The sequence below is a fragment of the Hyaena hyaena genome, unplaced genomic scaffold (assembly GCF_003009895.1).
Source record: "Hyaena hyaena isolate Hyena2069 unplaced genomic scaffold, ASM300989v1 scaffold_87, whole genome shotgun sequence".
Taxonomy (NCBI): Eukaryota; Metazoa; Chordata; class Mammalia; order Carnivora; family Hyaenidae; genus Hyaena; species Hyaena hyaena.
In genome coordinates this window covers 2,417,743-2,436,686 of record NW_024080718.1, presented here as the reverse complement: position 1 = coordinate 2,436,686, position 18,944 = coordinate 2,417,743, and the positions used below count along the sequence as shown (strand labels likewise).

Here is an 18,944-nt window from a genome sequence, read left to right as displayed (position 1 = left end):
TTGTTCAAGGTGGCGGGGGTGACAGTGAGAGCTCAGAGGAAGGATTTGTGCTGGACACATAAATTTAAGAGTGATCGTGGTTAAGTGAAACTGGGCTACTAAGGAGAAAGAATAGAAGGCTAAGCTCATATTCAATTAACTATTGTCAACAATTCCTGATCATCTTTACATGAGATAAACACCTTCCTTCCCGTACCATCTTTATTTTTTCTGTGTAAGTTAGCGCCTCATTATGACACAGTCCTGTTAGAAACTTAAACTTGTGCCCTGGAAACCCCTTAATGTGAAATTGTTATATAATGAGAGTATAAGGGTGGGAGACCATCCCTCAAAGTCAGTCTTTAAAGGATGTTACTTTTGTTATCAAAATATTTAATGAGTCTAATGATTTACATCCCATCTTGGTAAACAATGGCTGTCTACAATCACTTAATATCTAGCACTTCACCTCTTCTACTCATTAGTAGGATATTGGAGTTTAAATTTAGCTATTGCATGTTTTTATAAAGATTTCCTAGTTCACCATATCTGCATGTTGCCTCAGTGATAAAGATGTACTTGCAGAAAGATAAGTTGTGTTAATGAAGAGCAGTAGGAAATCAGAAAAATATTACAGAACAATATACAGTCTTGTAAAATGAGGTCATAATATAGTGAAAAGAATACTAATATTCTGTATGTATAGCACTTTGTAATTACAAAATGATTTAACTATGCATTGATTTCATCAAAGTAAGCGCCGAGGAAAAGGTACTATTTTATAAGCAAGCAAGCCGACTTAGGAAGTTTTAATCACTCATCTGAGGTACCATGATCAGAGTATTGTGGGAAAACAAAGAATTAAATGCAGATGTTTTAATTTTTTTAAGGTTTATTTTTTTAAATTTTTTAAATGTTTTATTTGTTTCTGAGAGAGAGAGAGAGAGCATAAGCAGGGGAGGGTCAGAGAGAGAGGGAGACGCAGAATCTGAAGCAGGCTATAGGCTCTGAGCTGTCCGCACAGAGCCCGGCACGGGCCTCCAACCCACGAACCATGAGATCATGACCTGAGCCGGAGTCAGACGCTTAATCAACTGAGCAACCCAGACTCTGAGCTGTCAGCACAGAGCCCGATGCAGGACTTCAGCTTGGGAACCATGAGATCATGACCTGAGGCGAAGTTGGACGCTTAACCAACAGCCCCCCCAGACACCCCACTGCAGGTGTTTTAATTCCATCTCCAGGGTTCTTACCCGTATGACCCCTGCCTCTTTGGAACTTTAAGTGAGATCCTGAGTTTTCTCTCTTACTCATGCATTCATTCTTTTTTTTTTTTATTGCATTCCTTCTATGTGCCAGTCATTATGCCAGGCACTGAGGATGCTGTGATCAATAAGAAATCACCTCTGCCTTTACAGCAAGCTTGCTGTCTGGCAAAGGACAGAAGCATGTAATCCGCACTGGCCACTATGACACAGTGAGGTGTGTGCCACAAATGAAGGCAGATAGCAGGCTAGAGGAGCACATGAGAAAGGGATCTCACCAAATCATGAGTCAAGAGAGGCTTTTCAGAAGAATTGATGTTTGCACTGAGTTCCCAAGTAGGAGTTGAAGGAATAAAGAGTGTTCCAAGCCAAAAGTAAAGGAGCGTAGAGTCACTTCTGAGGGTGAGGTGACCCTCGATCAGGTCCAGGATAAAAAAAGACCCAAAGGATTCACAAATTCAACTTAGTATATGCATTCCTAGTATTTGGCTACTTAGAAACATCATCTATTCCCCTTCTCCCCCATCTATCCTTCCATCCATCCATCCATGCACAGTACGTACTGAGATGTTTGAATTAATTAATTTTTAAAATTGTTATTGAGAAACCTAGCCTTGCCAGGCACTGTGCCAAGTGATAAAGAGGGCATAAAGATCCACAAAACATTATCCCCACTGATGTGAAGCTTAAATTTTAATTGAATCCAGTTTACATATTACTGGATATGCAAGCTGAATAGAACAGGTGTCCTCAAAGATGCTGTAAAAAGTTACCACTGGCAGAGGGCACGATACCCGAAGGGAAGTGTAAATTTCGTTGCTCACATAAACAGACCAACGTCAGACTGAACATTCCCCACATTTCTCATGTGTCGGTGTTTGCTTATTGGGTTTTTTTGTTTTGTTTTGTTTTGTTTTCTGATATTTGTTCTTCCATAGATTCTGTGGCAACAGCATCCGGGCCACTGCTAGTTGAAGTTGCCAAAACTCCTGGTGCCAGCCTTGGGGTTGCCCTAACGACCTCGATGTGCTGTAACAAACAGGTCATTGTCATAGACAAAATCAAATCTGCAAGTATTGCAGACAGGTGAGTGTTGTAGAAAGTGCCTACTTTTCAAAACTGCATGAGTGTTACAATATATATCTATATATCTTTCCATACATATATACACACATATGTAATACATACACATTTACACGTGCCTTCACACACAGACATATAGGATTTTAAAAAAAGAGCTCTTCTGCCCACCTTTGCAAGTTTCATCAAGAAAACAAATGACGGTTCTAGGGCTTAAAACTTCACCCACCTTGTCAGCCACCCCGCTCAATATCACCTCACCCAGACGTTTGGTGTGGCCTTTAGAAACAGAGGGAAAGGTAGTCAAGCAACTGAACAAGGTTCCCTACTGTGTTCTAGGGTGATGGCTTGTTCTTGGTGTAGGGTAGCTAAGTGTATCTTTAGTGCGCTCCATTTAGAGAAGTCATAGGTTTCCCTGAACTATTAACAGTTAAATCTCGCCACCATAAAATCTTATTCCTGTTTTCTTAAAAGAGTAAAACAATATTTTTGAAATAATGCAGTCTTTAAAAAGAGGTCTGACGCTGTCACGGAATGTTAATCTTAGGGTTTCACAATCTTCAAGGGCCGCTGGAAGCATCATTCATTCCTAGGACACAATAAAAACAAAAGTGCTTTTCCCTGAATTCTTTTTCCAAATTAATATTTTAGACTTACAAGGTGAGAAAGGGGGAGGGGGTGGAGAAAGACTACCTCACCACCTGGTAAATTATTTCACAGCTCCTGGTAAGAACCTCCCCCCCGCCCACCTTCATAGCCGAAGCTCTTTAAGTGCTCCCCCTCGGACTTTTATTTTTAGACAGAAGGGATGACTTGAAATGCTTTTTTGTTTTGAGAAGGAGACTGTTTTCACGGTGGAAGTCTCTAGATATACTTCAAAAGGCCGAGCCTCCCTTGCATGTTTCCAGCCTCTTTTTCATATGCCCTCGCCTTACCTGGTAAACCTCCAACTCGGACGCAGTAACCCGCAGCAACCCCTGTCTTGGTCAGTCTACAGCTCCACTGTGGTCTTACCCTACATTCAGTCCTTTAACAGTGACGGCCATTGATCCAGGGGTGTTCTCCAGTTCAATGGTGCAGGATGCTTTAATTTTCTCCCTCTGTTTTTTTCCCATTCCGCAGGGGGTAACCAGTTTAAGGAGCTGTCCACTTGACTGGTACGTCGGGATGCTGACTGCTGTGTTTGCTTTTCTCAACTCATCCAGTGGCCAGTCTCTTGAGTTCAGCAAGATGTAGCTCTAGCCCTTCCCTCACCCCAGCTTTCCCCTTCACTCACCACACAGGCCTCATTTATGACTCTTTTGACTCCTGCATAATTTCCATCGCCATCGAGAGCTTTTGTACTAATCGATGTTTAACTCCAAAATAACAAAACAAAATAGAGTAGTAAAGAACTGGTGATTTGGCAGCTTGTGTGAGAGAGTTCTGAAAAAAAGCGTTAGCTGAATCTCCCCCCAGTTATTCCGTTCACGCATAAACTAGTTGTAAATGATCCTACTCCAATTATGTGAGTCACGTCTTGACATCCTGAACATTCACCAGCTCATATTTATAGATCTACAAACCGACAAGAAAAATCACAGAAGAAAGTCAAGGGGAAAAATTGTCCTGTTCTTCCCTTCCCTCCCACACTCTTCCCGTCAACTTCTGGCACCACCTCCCTGAAATGATATGATTTTTTTAAGAGGCACAAGAGAAAAACATTTCCTTGAATTTTTCTGTATTTCCTACATTCCTGTGCATACGCAAGGTGCTTCACATTTGACAGATGGTGTTTCCTATAACACTCAAACTTTTCCTTTTTTAAGTAAATGCAAACTGTGTGAAATGTTAAGACTATGAAGGACGTGAAAGTCATATTCCGAAGACGAGAGCACTCATCGCACTGAGTATTTCTCCTTTCCATAGATGTGGCGCCCTGCACGTGGGAGATCACATCCTGTCCATCGACGGAACCAGCATGGAGTACTGTACACTGGCAGAAGCCACCCAGTTCCTGGCAAACACCACCGACCAGGTCAAGCTTGAGATTCTTCCCCATCATCAGACCCGCTTGGCCCTGAAGGGACCTGAGCATGGTGAGAAGGATCCGCCCGGATAAATCTCTTTATCTTGCTTTTACAGTTATTGCTTCTCTCGCAGAATTAGAAGCAGAAAGACACAGAGGCTGATTCTGGCTTTATCATTTCTTTCAAAGCAGTGGGTTATCTTTGTTTACTTTTCCTCATCTCCCAGATCCTTTTTCCTGAGCCAAAGTAATTTATTTGAAACCTCAAAATTGAGGAAAGAAACACTGAAATAGAATTTTCAGGCTTGTACTATTTGGTATTTAAAAAAAGAAAAGCCTTTGTTGCAAATTGAGTGTCGAGAGAAGGGAAGTAATTTGACTTCCTGTTATGCATAGTGAATTTCCACTCTACTTGAAGGACAATGAAGGCAAATTGTGAAACTCTCGCTTTTTAAAAATAGTTATAAAATGAGTATTTATGGCAGACTCTTCCAATCTGGGGAGGAAAAACAGTTGTATGAAAGGTTGACTTTCTCTACATTTCGTCTATTTGTCAGAATAGCTTTTTCCTTAGTGTTTCCATAAAGGAACGGCCTTTATGCCGAAATGTCATTCCTGGGAGCATCAGAATATTGGACTACTCTTAGTCAGTATTAAGTGTCAGCTGAGGGGACCTACATTTTCACTGTCTGGAAGCTCACAGATACGTTTGCTAAGTGTTTATACACGGTCCACCTAGGGATCTTTAAACAAAACCCAGTAAAAGAGAAAGAACATGGAGCCCAAAATCACATGAAGAAATACTCTCCAGTGGGGTCTTTGTTCCATCTCCCACCCCCCTTCCCTTAAGCCAAGTGCCCCCCTTTTTCATTCCTTGAAATCGATGCCTTGAAGCTTCACTAGTGCTGTCAGGGGGCCCGAATGGAGAAGAGCACTTTTGTGTATGTTTAGAGAAAGAAGACAATTTTCTCTGGAATTGAAATTTTGTTTGTGAAGAGATCATTTGTATTATGTGTCTTCCACCTTCTGAAATACACTGCGCTTTTTGAAGAAAAGAAACAGAGGGATCAGATCATTTTCATACCGAATGAGTCAGCTGGATGCAACCTTTTTTTAATTAAATGGAGCTTAGACAGCCCCAGAGCTAATGAAAATCTCTAGTACAGCATTACCTTTATCAGATTTTAATTTTACACAATGGAGGCGAGAAGTGATGCAGTATAGGCAGGTTATGAAAAAACATTCCACCTCATTTGACTAGAAATGGGATGGGGCTCCGGGAGGTGCAGGTCACGGGAATGCACACCATTCTGGACAGGAGACCCTTTGCGGCACCCTGGCAGAGGGGAGAGATTTCTCAAACTAAGTTTCTTCTAAATTAATCTGAAGTTGTCACTGGGTTTGGAGCACAGTAGGTATAAGAGTGCACCCTGTGTAGTGCTTTCTCAGCATGAGATTGGGCTTGGTAAATTCTGCTCTCAGTGAATCAGAAATATAGAGCAGACCCTTGCAAAATGTCATTATTTTCAGCAACCTCATTTCCCCCTTTTTATTTGCCCTGTATATACATCATAAATAGTCCAAATAATTTCCACCTCATGAATATTTTTATATTTAAATATTTTTACCTGTCAAGACAATTTGAGAGGATGAATGTATACACTAAAATGCATGGAGACCAAGAACAAATTATTTTTTTAAATACAGAAGATCTGATGTCATTGTGATTTTTCAGAGGGGTACAGGGTGGTGTTGGTAATTTAAGTAATTCAACCTTCCACTTCTGACCCTGTCATCTAATTTGGGTAGCAGTTGCTTATAATCTTTCTTATCTAGCCTACAGGCATCTCCCGACGGTTTACATTAAAATCAAACTTGAGGGGCCCCGGGTGGCTCAGTGGGTTAAGCACCCGCTGTTGGCTCAGGTCATGATGTCATGGATCATGGGTTCTAGCCCTGCATCGGGCTCTGTGCTGACAGCTTGGAGCCTGGAGCCTGCTTTGGATTCTGTGTCTCCCTCTCTCTCTGCCTCTCCCCTGCTCGCTCGCCCTCCTCTCTCTCTCTCTTTCTCTCTCTCTCTAATCAACATTAAAATTAAAAAATAAAATAAAATCATACTAGCATTTTCAAGAGGACAAAAGAATTAGCTCCTAAACATAATTAAGTCACAGTTAAGAATAGGCGGTGGGGGAATACCCCCCAAAATTATGGTGTTTATAATTCTCAAACTTCTGTTTTTATATGTGGTAGAGTTGTTTTACATAGTCTCTCCCTTTTTCCACAAGAGAGGTCTGGTTATCTTTTCAGGAAGTCTGATCCTTAAACAGCTTATCTCTCATCCTATGGTAGATGGAAATGCATTTCCCAAATTTTGTTTCACAAGAAAGTATCCACCATAGTGTTTTCAGAGAAATAAAGAAATGGGCACATCAGCTAGGAAAAAGATCAACTGTGCCTTTTGCTGATAAATAGCATTAACGGGGTACCTGGGTGCTCAGACAGTTAAGCGTCTGACTTCGGCTCAGGTCAAAGTCCTATGGTTCATGGGTTCGAACCCCATGTAGGGCTCTGTGCTGACAGCTCAGAGCCTGGAGCCTGCTGCAGATTCTGTGTCTCCCTCTCTCCCTGCCCCTCCCCCCCTCATGCTCTGTCTCTGTCTCTCTCTCTCTGTCTCTCTCCTCTCTCTCTCTCAAAAATAAATAAACATTAATTCTTTTAAAAAATAGCATTAAAAGTGTTTACAAGAATGAGTTTCCAGTAAGATTAGAAATACTGAGGGTATTTGGGAGACATAATCATGATTGAAGTTCATGAGACTTTGGAAGAGAAAATGGGAGCAGAATCCTAAGGTTCAATAGAGTCGGTGCCTGGAGGACCTTCCATTTTTTGAGCTCCAGGAGCAACCACACAAGCAGCTGTCACCTGTGCCCTTCAGGCATCCTGACAGGGCAAGAGGGTACAGTTCGAGGGGAGAATGAATAAAAGTACCCTTCATGTCAGATAGTTCTTAAGGCTCCAACAGTGATGTCATCATGGAAGATGTAAAAAGCATTCTCTTTTAACTGGCTGTTTATGTGTCTGTATCAAATCTAGGAGCACCCGCAGGAGGAGGCAGCGTAGTGTGGTGGCTAAAGGCAGGGATTCTTGAATCACACTTCCAGACTTAACTGCATGCTCCAGTCCTTAAAAATGCCCAGTAATTTTCAAAGTCCTCCTTAAAGAACTGGGTCAGAACGTGTGGGTTTCTAAAGTCCATTCACAATCCTCTGCCCTCATTTGAAACTACTTTGCAAAAAGGACATCAAAGTGGCTCTTGAGGTCGATTAGCCAGACCCAGCAATGATTGCATCTTGCTAAAAAGTCTTCTTACACTCTCCAAAATAGAATGAGGGTGGGGAAGGAGAATATATTATGAACTTCCCCTGCAACGCTTTTTATCACAAGGAAAATGCTGCCACAGTGTAGACATGTACACTCTGACTGATTCCTATTCACTTATGCATTCATTTATTCATCAGCCATTAAGGAATGGGACTGTTTTAGGTGCTATAATATATCTGGTGAGGGAGACAAAGTAGATTCCCATTCTCATGGAATTTCAGTATAGAGCTACAGATATTTAAAATATGTTAAATAAATAAAGCCACTTCAGACTGAAGTAAGTACTATGAAGAATATAAACTAGTAATGGGGTAGCATGGAATAGGGCAGCTCTTCAGCCTGGGGCTCAGAATAACTCTGAGGAGGTGACACCTTAGCTGAGACCCAAAGGGGAAGAAGGAGCCAACCACACAGGCAACTGGGAGACGGATATGCGAGGCAGAAAGAAAGGGAAGGGCAAATGCCCTGAGGCAGGAGGCAGCCTGGCTTGTTCCAAGAACAGCAGTGAGACCCGTCAGTGGTGGCTGAAACAGTCAAAGACGGGGAGAGTGATAGGTGATAAAGCTGGAGAGATAAGCAGGGGTCACATTTGATTCTCTTTGTAATTCCAACCCATTGAAGTAGCTTAAATGGTAGTGACATGATCTCCCTTATACATTTAAAAGATTACCCTGCCTTACGGATACTGGGAGGTAAGTATACAGCCGATGAATCAGGGAGCCAAGTCTGCAGGTGTTGCAGAAGTTAGACGGTGGCGATGATGGCTTGGAACTGACAGTGGAGAGACAGATGGAACCCAAACTAGAAACAGAAACCGCAGGACAAAAGGAACCGGCCAGGTGGCCTAAGGCTGTAAAATTATGGTAGCTATGCAAGCGCTCCTCTCTAAACCTAAGTGTCCAGTGAGTGAGATTTGATGAGTGAGAGATACACCTTTTCCCTTCAAAAGGTAGTTTATTTGTTGGCAAGTAGAAAATAGGCAGCATCAATGTTATTCGTTAAGATTTCATCTGTTTTTTGTTTTTTTTTTTTATGTTTTATTTATTTCTAGGAGAGAGAGACAGTGCGAGCAGGGGAGGGTCAGAGAGAGAGGGAGTCACAGACTGAAACAGGCTCCAGGCTCTGAGCTGGCAGTCAGCACAGAGCCTGATGCGGGGCTCGAACCCACTAACCGTGAGATCATGACCTAAGCGAAAGTCGGACGCTTAACCGACTAAGCCACCCAGGCGCCCCAGATTTCATCTGTTTTTACCGAGTGTGCCGGCACCATTGGGAGCACCTTGCATATATACCCATGTGCATAATTCTCACAGTTGTCCTGCAGGGGCGAAGCATTCAGGGCCTCCATTTGACATGTGGGGAAACTGAGGCTCAGGGAGGCTGAGTAACTGGCCACGGTCCTGTAGAGAGGAAGGGCTGCAGTTGGAATGAAACCCAGGCCTGCCTGAGCCCACAGCTCCCTTCTATTGCTAGGGCTTTTGTTGCACAGGTGGTCTTACCGCAAAAAGGACATGATGCTGATATCACAGATGGTACAACTTAAGCCTTTATCTAAATGAGCCTCCTTTAAATACTTACAGAGTAGTTGATTCTCTACATGAATAAATACTGTTAAATAATTCACATATAAGGCATCTCACATTAGAATCATGACACTAAAAGGAGATATGAGTTTATATGTTATTTTTCGCTCTTGTTCAGTGAAAAACCTCAGATTGGACATAGTAACAAACACGACCTTGCTCATCTTTCAGAACACTGGATAGAAAAAATATCTAAATAATATCGAAACTAGAATGGAAACGCACTATACATTTTTTGAATAAAGGGGACACAAAAATTTTGAAATAGCATTCCTAAAATGTGGCGTCTTAATAAAAGAACATGTTAAATCTTTTGAGAATTCACTGTTTCTTTTAAATGTGAACATATTTTTTCAAAGATATGAAAATGTATAAAATATATTGAGACCTTTACTTATTAAGATACAAATCAGATTCTGTATTGATAGATGATTAAGAGTGGGTGTTTTGTTTTGTTTTTTGGGTTTGGGTTTTGTTTTTTTTTTTTTTGAGAAAAATCAAGTCCAAGTGATGGATCGGACTGTAATTAAAATGTCAGAACAGTAAATTGTGATATGCGACTGGTAAAGCACTTGAATCCTGAGCCAGCATGATTTATGGTTCCTTCTATTCTTTTTCTCAAAACAAATGCCCCTAACTAACCTAGATGTGCAAATCTTTAATTACTAATCGTGTGCCATAGATCTTTATGGGGTTGACTTTTAAGTTTAAAAAAAAAATGTTTTTAATCTGCGCTGTGAAGCACAGGGGGAGATTAGAAATTGATTCAATAGTCATTTTAAAAGAAGAAAAAATGGGCTGGGGAAAGACGTGCATTATTCTTGGGAAGATGAAAGCTTCCATCCATGATTGTTAATCATCTGTTCTGCTGACCACTGAGAAAGGGCAAAGCCTGTAGATTTTTTTTTTTTTTTCGTAAGCAGCTTTCATTTTTTTGTTACACTTTTTATTTGTACAATTCAGTTACTTTTTCCTTTTTTTTTTTTTTTTTGGTTGTTTGTTTGTTTGTTCTTCTTATTTCTCATCATCACCTCATGTGGGCAGTGAAAATTCAGAGGAGCGACAGGCAACTTGCGTGGGATTCCTGGGCCACCAACCACTGCAGCCTTCACACCCACCAGTACCCCAGTGCGTCCCACCCCGACCATTGCCCAGCGCCGGCCTTGCCAGTCCTGAAGGCGCCTCCTCCCAACAGCCCTCGTAATGTTCCCGACTTTCTCCTCCTCGTCTTTTGTTAAAATTATATTCTGCCTCTTCCTCATCTCATTCATACCATATTTGGTTTCATGGGTGTTCTGTGCTTTTTTTTTTGTAGTAGCAGCTTATCATTTCTGACATCTCTCTGAGTATCTTTTTTTTTTTTTTTCCAATTGTCATTAGGGAAAAGCATTTATCATTAGGGAAGGATGTAAATGTTCCTAATGCTTTACGTATAGTCAGGAAATGAAAAATCCAGAATAAGATATAGGGTACAATGTTCTCAGATCATCCTTGTGTGCTTGGAACCACTGTGAAATTCATGTCAGAAAATACCTATGAAAGATGAGACTATGTACTGGATGCACTGAGTTGTTTATGCAGAAATGCGGTTTAGTGTTTATTTCCATGTGTGTCTAAGGCAAAATTCATAGAGCCTTCCTCTGTGTTCCCTTGTGCCCATGAGGATCGTGCCGCCCCGCAGGCTCTTGTAACATTGAGATTCTACAGCGCTGTCTCCCTGGCCTCTGAGTCCTGGTCTCTGCCCGGTGGGGGTACTTCCTAGCCATCGCTGTCGTGTGTGTCTCTCTGGGCTGTCACTGGTTGGCAAGGGTAGCAGGCTCACACCCCGCCTGAGAATGCTCTGTGCCAAGTCTCCACTCTCTTACAGCAGCTTTGGTGTCTTCATCCTTCTCTCCTACGTCCATGAGTGCATACAGCCTGAGTTCCCTGAACATGGGGACTTTACCTCGAAGCCTCTACTCCACTAGCCCTCGTGGGACCATGATGAGGAGGAGACTGAAAAAGAAAGACTTCAAAAGCTCACGTAAGTGAAACGGTAACCGTTGTCTCTTGACCTGGAGAAGATGGGTGGGCCGGTCAGAGTCTGTGGGAAGAGTGGTTTCCGGTGCCTAGGTGATCGGGTGGACGCTAGCGGCTCTATGCTGCTGGTCACTGAAATGGTATCTCATATCTACAGGATACTGATTGCACAGAACAATTTCAGACTGAATTAGTTTGTACTACCTTTGCCTACAACTTTTTGTTTGAAATTTCTTTTCTTGCTCTTTGGATCTGATACAATAACCAAAGAGGTGATTTTTGTTTTTTCTTTCACGACTCCTTCCTTATATTCTGGGTGACTTTGGACATGAGGCATGTGTTCTCAGTTTCTTACTCACTCCAAATCAGTGTTTTGAAAATGATGATATCCCTCCTGATAAATATAAGAATCCCATGCATCTGTTTAATATGATTATAAATGTAATCACCTCTCTTTCCAACCAGATCTAATCATAGTCTAGAGAGGTGGGGAGTATTTGTCCTGTATGTCCCCTTTGGTGGCTGTAATTGTGATTCCTATAAACTCAAAGAAGATGGGGTCTCTTCCAGCACTTGCCATAAAAACAGGATAAGGAACACCCTTCAGTTACCTAAATAAAATGAAACCCAGATACTTCAAGGCTGGAAGTGAAGAGAACGTTATGAGAAGGGATGTTTGGACTTATTGACTTTTCAGCTTGTTTGCCAGAGATTCATCTTCACAAGAGGACTGACCATGCCACCATCAGCATAGGAGACCAGCCCTTACCTACCCTGGGAAGCATTCTCTCCATTTTACAGGAAGCTGAAGGTTCCCTTACAAAGAAAACCATTGCAAAAGATGGGGCCACCACTGTGGTATATTCATGATTTTGCATATTCATGATTTTTTCATCTTTAGTATACATACAGGACAGTAAGTTTAAAAACAGGAAAATAGAAGGAAGGTTGAGTTTAGTTAACATGAGGATAAACAGCTTCTAGAGTCTTACTTGTTTCTTAGCTGACACTAAAGTAAATTATTCAGTCTTGGAAGAAGCTAGGTGAAGGCAGTAGAGTGAGGTGGTTAGAAGCACAGGCTTGGGAAGCAGGCTGCCTGTGTTCTCATCCCAGCATCATTGCTGGAGGACCTTGAGCGAGTTACCTAAGTTCTCTATGCCTCAGCTTCCTTAGCTACAAAATAGGAGTAATTATAGTACCTACTTCATTGGGTAATTATGAAGATTATATGAAAGAGTCTATATATGCACACCACCAAAAGGGACATATGGGACAAGAAATATACTCTACACTATAAGGAGAATATATGTTATTAAATACGTATTATGCATATTATTTATAAATTATATGTACTGAGGCACCTGGGTGGCTCAGGTGGTTAAGCATCCGACTTCAACTCAGGTCATGATCTCGCAGTTCATGGGCTCAAGCCTCTCCTCAGGCTCTGTGCTGGCAGCCCAGAGCCTGGAGCCTGCTTCAGATTCTGTGTCTCCCTCTCTCTCTGCCCCTCCTCCACTCGCACTCTGTCTCTCTCTCCTTCAAAAATAAATAAACTTAAAAATAAGTAAATTAATTAAATTAAATTAAAGGTATTAGTACATACACATATATGTATATGCATATTATACACATATTTTATGTGTGTGTTTTATATGTATAAAATTTTCACAATTACCCAATGAAATAAATACTATAACTATATAGATATGCCAGAATAACACCCGGTAAATGGTAAGCACTATTTAATTGTTAGCCATTTGAATAGTTTGTTTATTATTATATAAGCCTTGAATCTAAATTGTCTTGTGTGAAAATCTGTTGACCCTGTTCCCAACTGTAGGCATTTTTCACAGTGATTACTTGGGCATAATCTATAGGTTCTGAGTCTTCCATGAAATGCCTTCAGGGCTTGTGGTAGATTTTTGTACACGAAATTTTTTACCTACGAAGCCTTTGGGTGCCACGTTCCTCACTGACAGCAACAGGCTAACAACCCTCGGCAGGAAAGAGCAATTAAAACGAATTCGTTAATGCTTGTCCTTCTGCTTCAATGGCGAAACATGTGTTTGTGGTAGGTAAGGCTTGCTGCATTGATTAAGGACATTAGTGACTCCAAATGAGTGATGACATGCCTGGCTATCTCGGGTTGATATTTACATAGCTCGAATTGTGTAGTAGGAAACAAAGCTGAGCTCATGCCGTCACTGATCCCCATATCCAACTTGTAAATTCTCTTTTGAATCAAAGTTATTCTCCAACACAGTAGAAACAGAAACGGAAACCTGGCTCAGGAAATGTCAAGCTATCTGTGTTTATTGTAGACATCAGCCACCTGGGCACCCCTGACCGTATACCTACCAGAATGTTTATGAAAGTGGCTCAGGGGATCATACATTTTATATTGTAATTGAACAACAAGGTCCAAAACTTTGATTCTTACTCCAAAAAGGCCCAGAAAAACAGTGGTAGCATTCCAAAGTCAGAAAAAAGTAGTTGGTTTTGTTTTTTTGTTGTTTCTCTTTTCTTTCTTTGTTTCTGGTATGGTCACATTAGATGTAAAGGTGTTCCCAAATAAGTGATAATAAAAGTTTTATTATGCTCTCACTATCCAATGGTTTACTTCCACCACTTTATTTATGTCTTTATTCTTTGCCACCATTTGCTGCCCCCTTTCTAATACTTATGTTTCTATGGCAACCAGGCCATTTGTATGGATGATGAATCATGGCAGAGCCACAACAAATACAATAAAAAGTCTCTTTGTTGTATTGCTGATGAGGTGAAGCCAGAGCCTACAAAACAGAAAGAAGTCTCACCTATGTTTCTAGGACAAAAGGACATGCCAGAAAAGAATGAAGTCTTCTCATAAGTATTGAACGATTCTGTAGCATTGACCAGAGGGGAGGATACAGGAAGTCTGTAACAACACGTTACAAGAATTAAAACAGGAAGGCGCCGTGTTTGTTTCACAGGTACAGGGACGGGTGTCCCCAGCACCGGGCTGGGAGGAGTGTCACAAAGCCCTGGGAGCGGTGCAGAGCCGTGTCACAGAGGGAGCCCTCTTGTCAGCTCTTCTGGAACCTTACCGACCTCTGCCCCACAGCCTGGGCTCTCCCTTTTTCTGCCTCAGAGGCTAAGGCTCTGTCCAGAAGCCCCTGTGATGGCAGCATGCCTGAGCGGTGGACCCGGTCCATTCTCTCTGCCTCCTGCTTCTGCACACGGAGCTGCAGTAGCCTCTGCCTGCTTGCAGTCCGCGCGAATTGCTGCCAGGTGTAGAAGTTAGGTTCCCTTCCCCGAATCGTCTTTGTCTCTTTTGCAATCGCCACGTATTACTAGGGAGGCCAGCACTGAAAAGAGCTGAAAGGAAGAGAATGAGAAAACCTAACAACTTTTGTCCCTGCCACCGACCGCTGAAAAAAGAACGGAGGACAAAGGCGGCTAATGGTAAGCGCTTGTAAGTGAGCGTGCAGGGGACCCGCCAGCAGACAGCTGAAGAGCTGCCTCCACCCCCCAAATCGACCCCCACCTGGAGAAGGGAGCTGTTGGACCCCCACACTGTGCGCCTCAACTGGATCACATGGTACACAGACCCCCACCAGGCCGACTATAATGGGGACACTTGAGTGAGACAGAGGTCCTGAGTTACCAGATCAAATAGTGATGAACACCATATATTAATAAAGCTTTGCAGTCCATTGCTCCCTATACTTTTTAAATGCTTTTCCTGTCTGACAGTTACCCTCACAGCCTTCTATGAAGGCAGATTTCTAAACTTTAGAAGCTAACAAGTTGTGTCTGTTTTTCCTCCCTTACTCACACTACGAAAGACAAGAATTGACAAAAAATGCAGGGTCGTTTCTTGCAAACCTGAAGGGTTGTGAACAGAATCCTCCAAAGGTGAACAGGAACAGGCCAGAGCAGATGTGAATCGTGAACATAACGGTGACACACACCAGTTAGCAGTAGTCACAGTGTGTCAGTGATTTAGGCCCTCTCTTCCTCTCCTGTGAGTAGAAATGGGTACACATCAGGTCAGAGCCAGGAGTGCTCTGCTACTGGCGAGAGAATTCATCATACAAATTTTTAAACTGCGGGGTTATAATTCATAATAATTCACCTTTATTTTCTTTCACTGCTTGGCCACATTAATTTCTTTCACTGATTGGCCACAGGATAATCAAGCTCATCTTTTTCTCCTCTGAGTAACATTGGTTGTTTTTTTCTTCTGGCTCATCATCTTTAAATCTACAATTTATCCTTTTCGTGTCTGGTAATAATTTGCAAGACTTAAATATGTGTGAGTAATCAGCACGTACAATTCCAAATGAAATTTTACTGTTTCAAAGAACATTTCAGTGTATCAAAGGACTTTCAGAGTTAATTATAAAATCTGACATTTTTAATATAATCTTATATTTATTAGAGACACTGTAAATGTATATAATTATAAAACCAATATTTAACATAATTTTAATCCTAAATTAAAGGTCCTGATAATTTCTATTGCCTCAACCAGCCTCCAGATAATGCTGACAGATTTAACGAGGCCCACAGTGAGCACTTATTTCTATTTTCAAAACCTTCTAGAGAACTCAGTTTCTCAACTACCTTCTCTAACTGTTCCAAGAATGCAGCAAGTCTCTTCTTTCAGATGAACTACATAGTGGAAAAATTGGGGTCTTGAGGGACAACTTTATAGCTCCTTAACTCAGCAGAACCTACATGAAACGTTGGTTCCAAAAAGAAAAGTGTGGATAATGTCACAAAACTCAATTTGTTCTTCCTTTATTTAGCATGCATTGAATCTTCCAGGCATTGGGATTTCAAAGAGGAAAAGATCTGGGTTCCAATCTTTACTATATCTAGCCTAGTTCTTCCTATTAGTATTAACCCATTTCTTCTCAATCCTCTTTTAGTGGAAATAGCAATTAGCTGACTTAAAGTTTCAAAAATGGTTTTTAACTCCAATTAAGTGGTCCAAAAATATATACCAAACTGAGATCTCAAATGAAAAATGTGTATATTAATGTGAATCTATAGAAGAATTCCAATTGAAGTCCAAAAATCATAACTTAGAAGATAGAATGGAAATAATCTGCCAAATAGATGATGTTCTAATATTATATTCCTGCCTGCTATGAGAACAGACTGGAAAGAAACTCAACACTCCAGATCCTTACTAACTACTTCTGGTGGTTCTGTGCCATCAGTAACAAAATGTATAATCTGAAGAGCAATTAAAGTACAGTTGACATCAACAAAGGCACACTAGGAAGTGCGATCTGGATGAATATGTGATAGTCCATGTGTCAGATCTTGGAATTGTAGGCAACCAGCTGTAAAAAGCTCAGGGTTGGAAGCTACCTTTACCAGCCCCTACTGGAGACTATGTTAATCTCATTGATATGAACCCTGCTGTGAGAACAGTGATGATGCTTAAGAAGAAGTAGATTTTTCCTTTCTCCCCAACAAATGAGCTACCTCACCCTCCTCTGCCATGTCAGCTACAATGTTGGGATGAACTACATAGTGGAAAAATTGGGGTCCTGAGAGACAAGTTTGTAGTTCCTTAACTCAGCAGAACCTACATGAAATTGTGGTTCCAAAGAGAAAAATGTGGATAATATCAGAAAACTTGATTCATTCTTCCTTTATTTAGCGTTCATTGAATGCTCCAGGCATTGAGATTTCAAAAAGGAAAATATCTGAGTTCCAATCTTTAAGGAACTCAGGGTCAAGAGGAGAGAGAGGCAGGTAAATAAAAGCCTGATAAGTGCTGAAGTAGGACCATGTATTAGAAATGTGGAGATGTAGAAAGGGGAGTACCTAACTCTGCCTGGATAAAGCAGGGAAAGGTACATTGAAAGCCCAGGGAAAGGGCAAAAGGGAGTGAGAGATGCAAGCAGCAGATAGGCAGGAGACTGGATAAGCAGGGGAAAAGGGAACTTATGAAGGGCCCCACGAGCTCTGTTAGCATTGAAGTTGTTTGCCTATAGAAAATAGGGAGACACCGAAAGATTCTAAATTGGGGGATGACCTTTGCATATTAGAAAAGCCACTCTGGCAGCAATTGGGAGGCTGTTCACATAAGGCAAGAGGCAAGGACATGGTTCTAAGACTATATAGTGATCTGTATTAGCAATGATGAGGCCCTACTTTGGAGAATAGATAAATTGGGGGCCTCATCATGAAGAGAAAGGTAATCTGGCAAGTTAATATGTAGAAAGTGTTGGGTATGAAAGGACCAGAAACATCCATATTTGAATATTTGAAATAAATATTTAAAATAAAAATAATGAATGCCTTGGCAGAAGCATTAACTATAAGAAGGGAAAAGAGGATTTATAGAAGTTAGATTTCAGTGGTCATCCTGAAAGGACTTAGACATTGATTGAATTTGAGACAATGGGATTGTTGTGTGTCAAGGCTACTTTGAGATTTCACCCCTGTTGGACTATAAGCATGATGGTCCCATTCATAGAAACATTAGGGGGAAATGCAAAAGAGAGGATGATAAGCTCAATTTTTAAAATGTTGAGTTTCAAGGAGTCAATGAGACCTTCTTGTGGATGGGATATCCATGTCAGGAAATTCATCACTGGAGCTTGAGAGAAACTGGAGAGATAGATTTGAGAAGATACATGCAGAGATCATATTACAGAAGGAGTAGAAGTGAATGAGGGAAAGAGTAGAGAAGGCTTAGAAGAGAACCACGGGCAAGTCTATTTGCCGTGCAGACTAAGCAAAGGAACTGGGAGGGGCTGAAAAAAAAAGTCAGAAACTAAGAACAAAGCTTCATTGAAACCAAGAGAGCAATTTCATATTCTTTTCTTTCTGAAATTGCTCTCTTGGTTTCAATGAAGCTTTGTTCTTAGTTTCTGACTAAAGAAAAGAATAGTTACAAAGCCAGTTGCTGCAGAGTAGTTAGAGCAGATGCGGCCATTGATTTTGGCAGTCAGGAAGTCATCAGAGTAAATTCAGGAAAGGGTGAAAGCAGAGGCCAGGTTTTAAGCAGACTCAGAATCAGTACGAACCCATAGGGAGAGGTCAGAAAGCTGGAGGAGTGAGCAGGAAAGTTGGAAAAAGCAAGAGAGAAGTATTTATGGCACAAAATCACAGGGAGTGGAGACGGATAGTACCCAAAAGGAGGAGGTAGCCTTGAAATGGAAGGAAGGATACACCCTCCTGGGAAAAATAAGAAAGTGAGAATAGATGATACAGAGAAGTCGAGGCTGAAAAGAATGTTTTTAAGGAGCTCTTGTCAAATGGCTGGATCTTTCCAGTCTTGTAGGAAATGAATTAAGGAGTAAAGTTTGAGCCCTATAATGGTGGAAATGTTTGAGAGAGATCCTGTGAGAAATCAAATAAGGTGTCAAAATATTACACAACAGAAGATTCCAGGGCCGCATAGAGAATTGTATAAATTCACAGTGACTTTCTCTAGCAACTTAGTAAGAACAGGGGAATGGAGTGGCATTATCAAAGAGTATTGAATATTAGACATTAGAAAATGCCATGAGCTTTAAGCATCTCTATTACCAGCAGCTCCATCATTGGAGTGGCCACTAAGGATCCGGGGTGGAGTGTGGAGGGAAGGATGCTAGTAAAAGGCAATAGATAAAGATGGTA

The 18,944-nt window shown here is 41.3% G+C and overlaps 1 protein-coding gene across 1 annotated transcript in view; it reads left to right on the top strand.

Annotated features, from left to right (window-relative positions):
* GRIP1 (glutamate receptor interacting protein 1) overlaps positions 1 to 18,944 on the top strand; it is a 224,165-nt gene that overhangs the window by 119,156 nt on the left and 86,065 nt on the right. The window contains exons 9-12 of the mRNA XM_039234294.1: positions 2,183 to 2,330; positions 4,233 to 4,402; positions 10,341 to 10,496; positions 11,164 to 11,319. Of these exons, the coding sequence (XP_039090225.1) occupies positions 2,183 to 2,330; positions 4,233 to 4,402; positions 10,341 to 10,496; positions 11,164 to 11,319 (630 nt within the window). The remainder of the gene's footprint in view (positions 1 to 2,182; positions 2,331 to 4,232; positions 4,403 to 10,340; positions 10,497 to 11,163; positions 11,320 to 18,944) is intronic.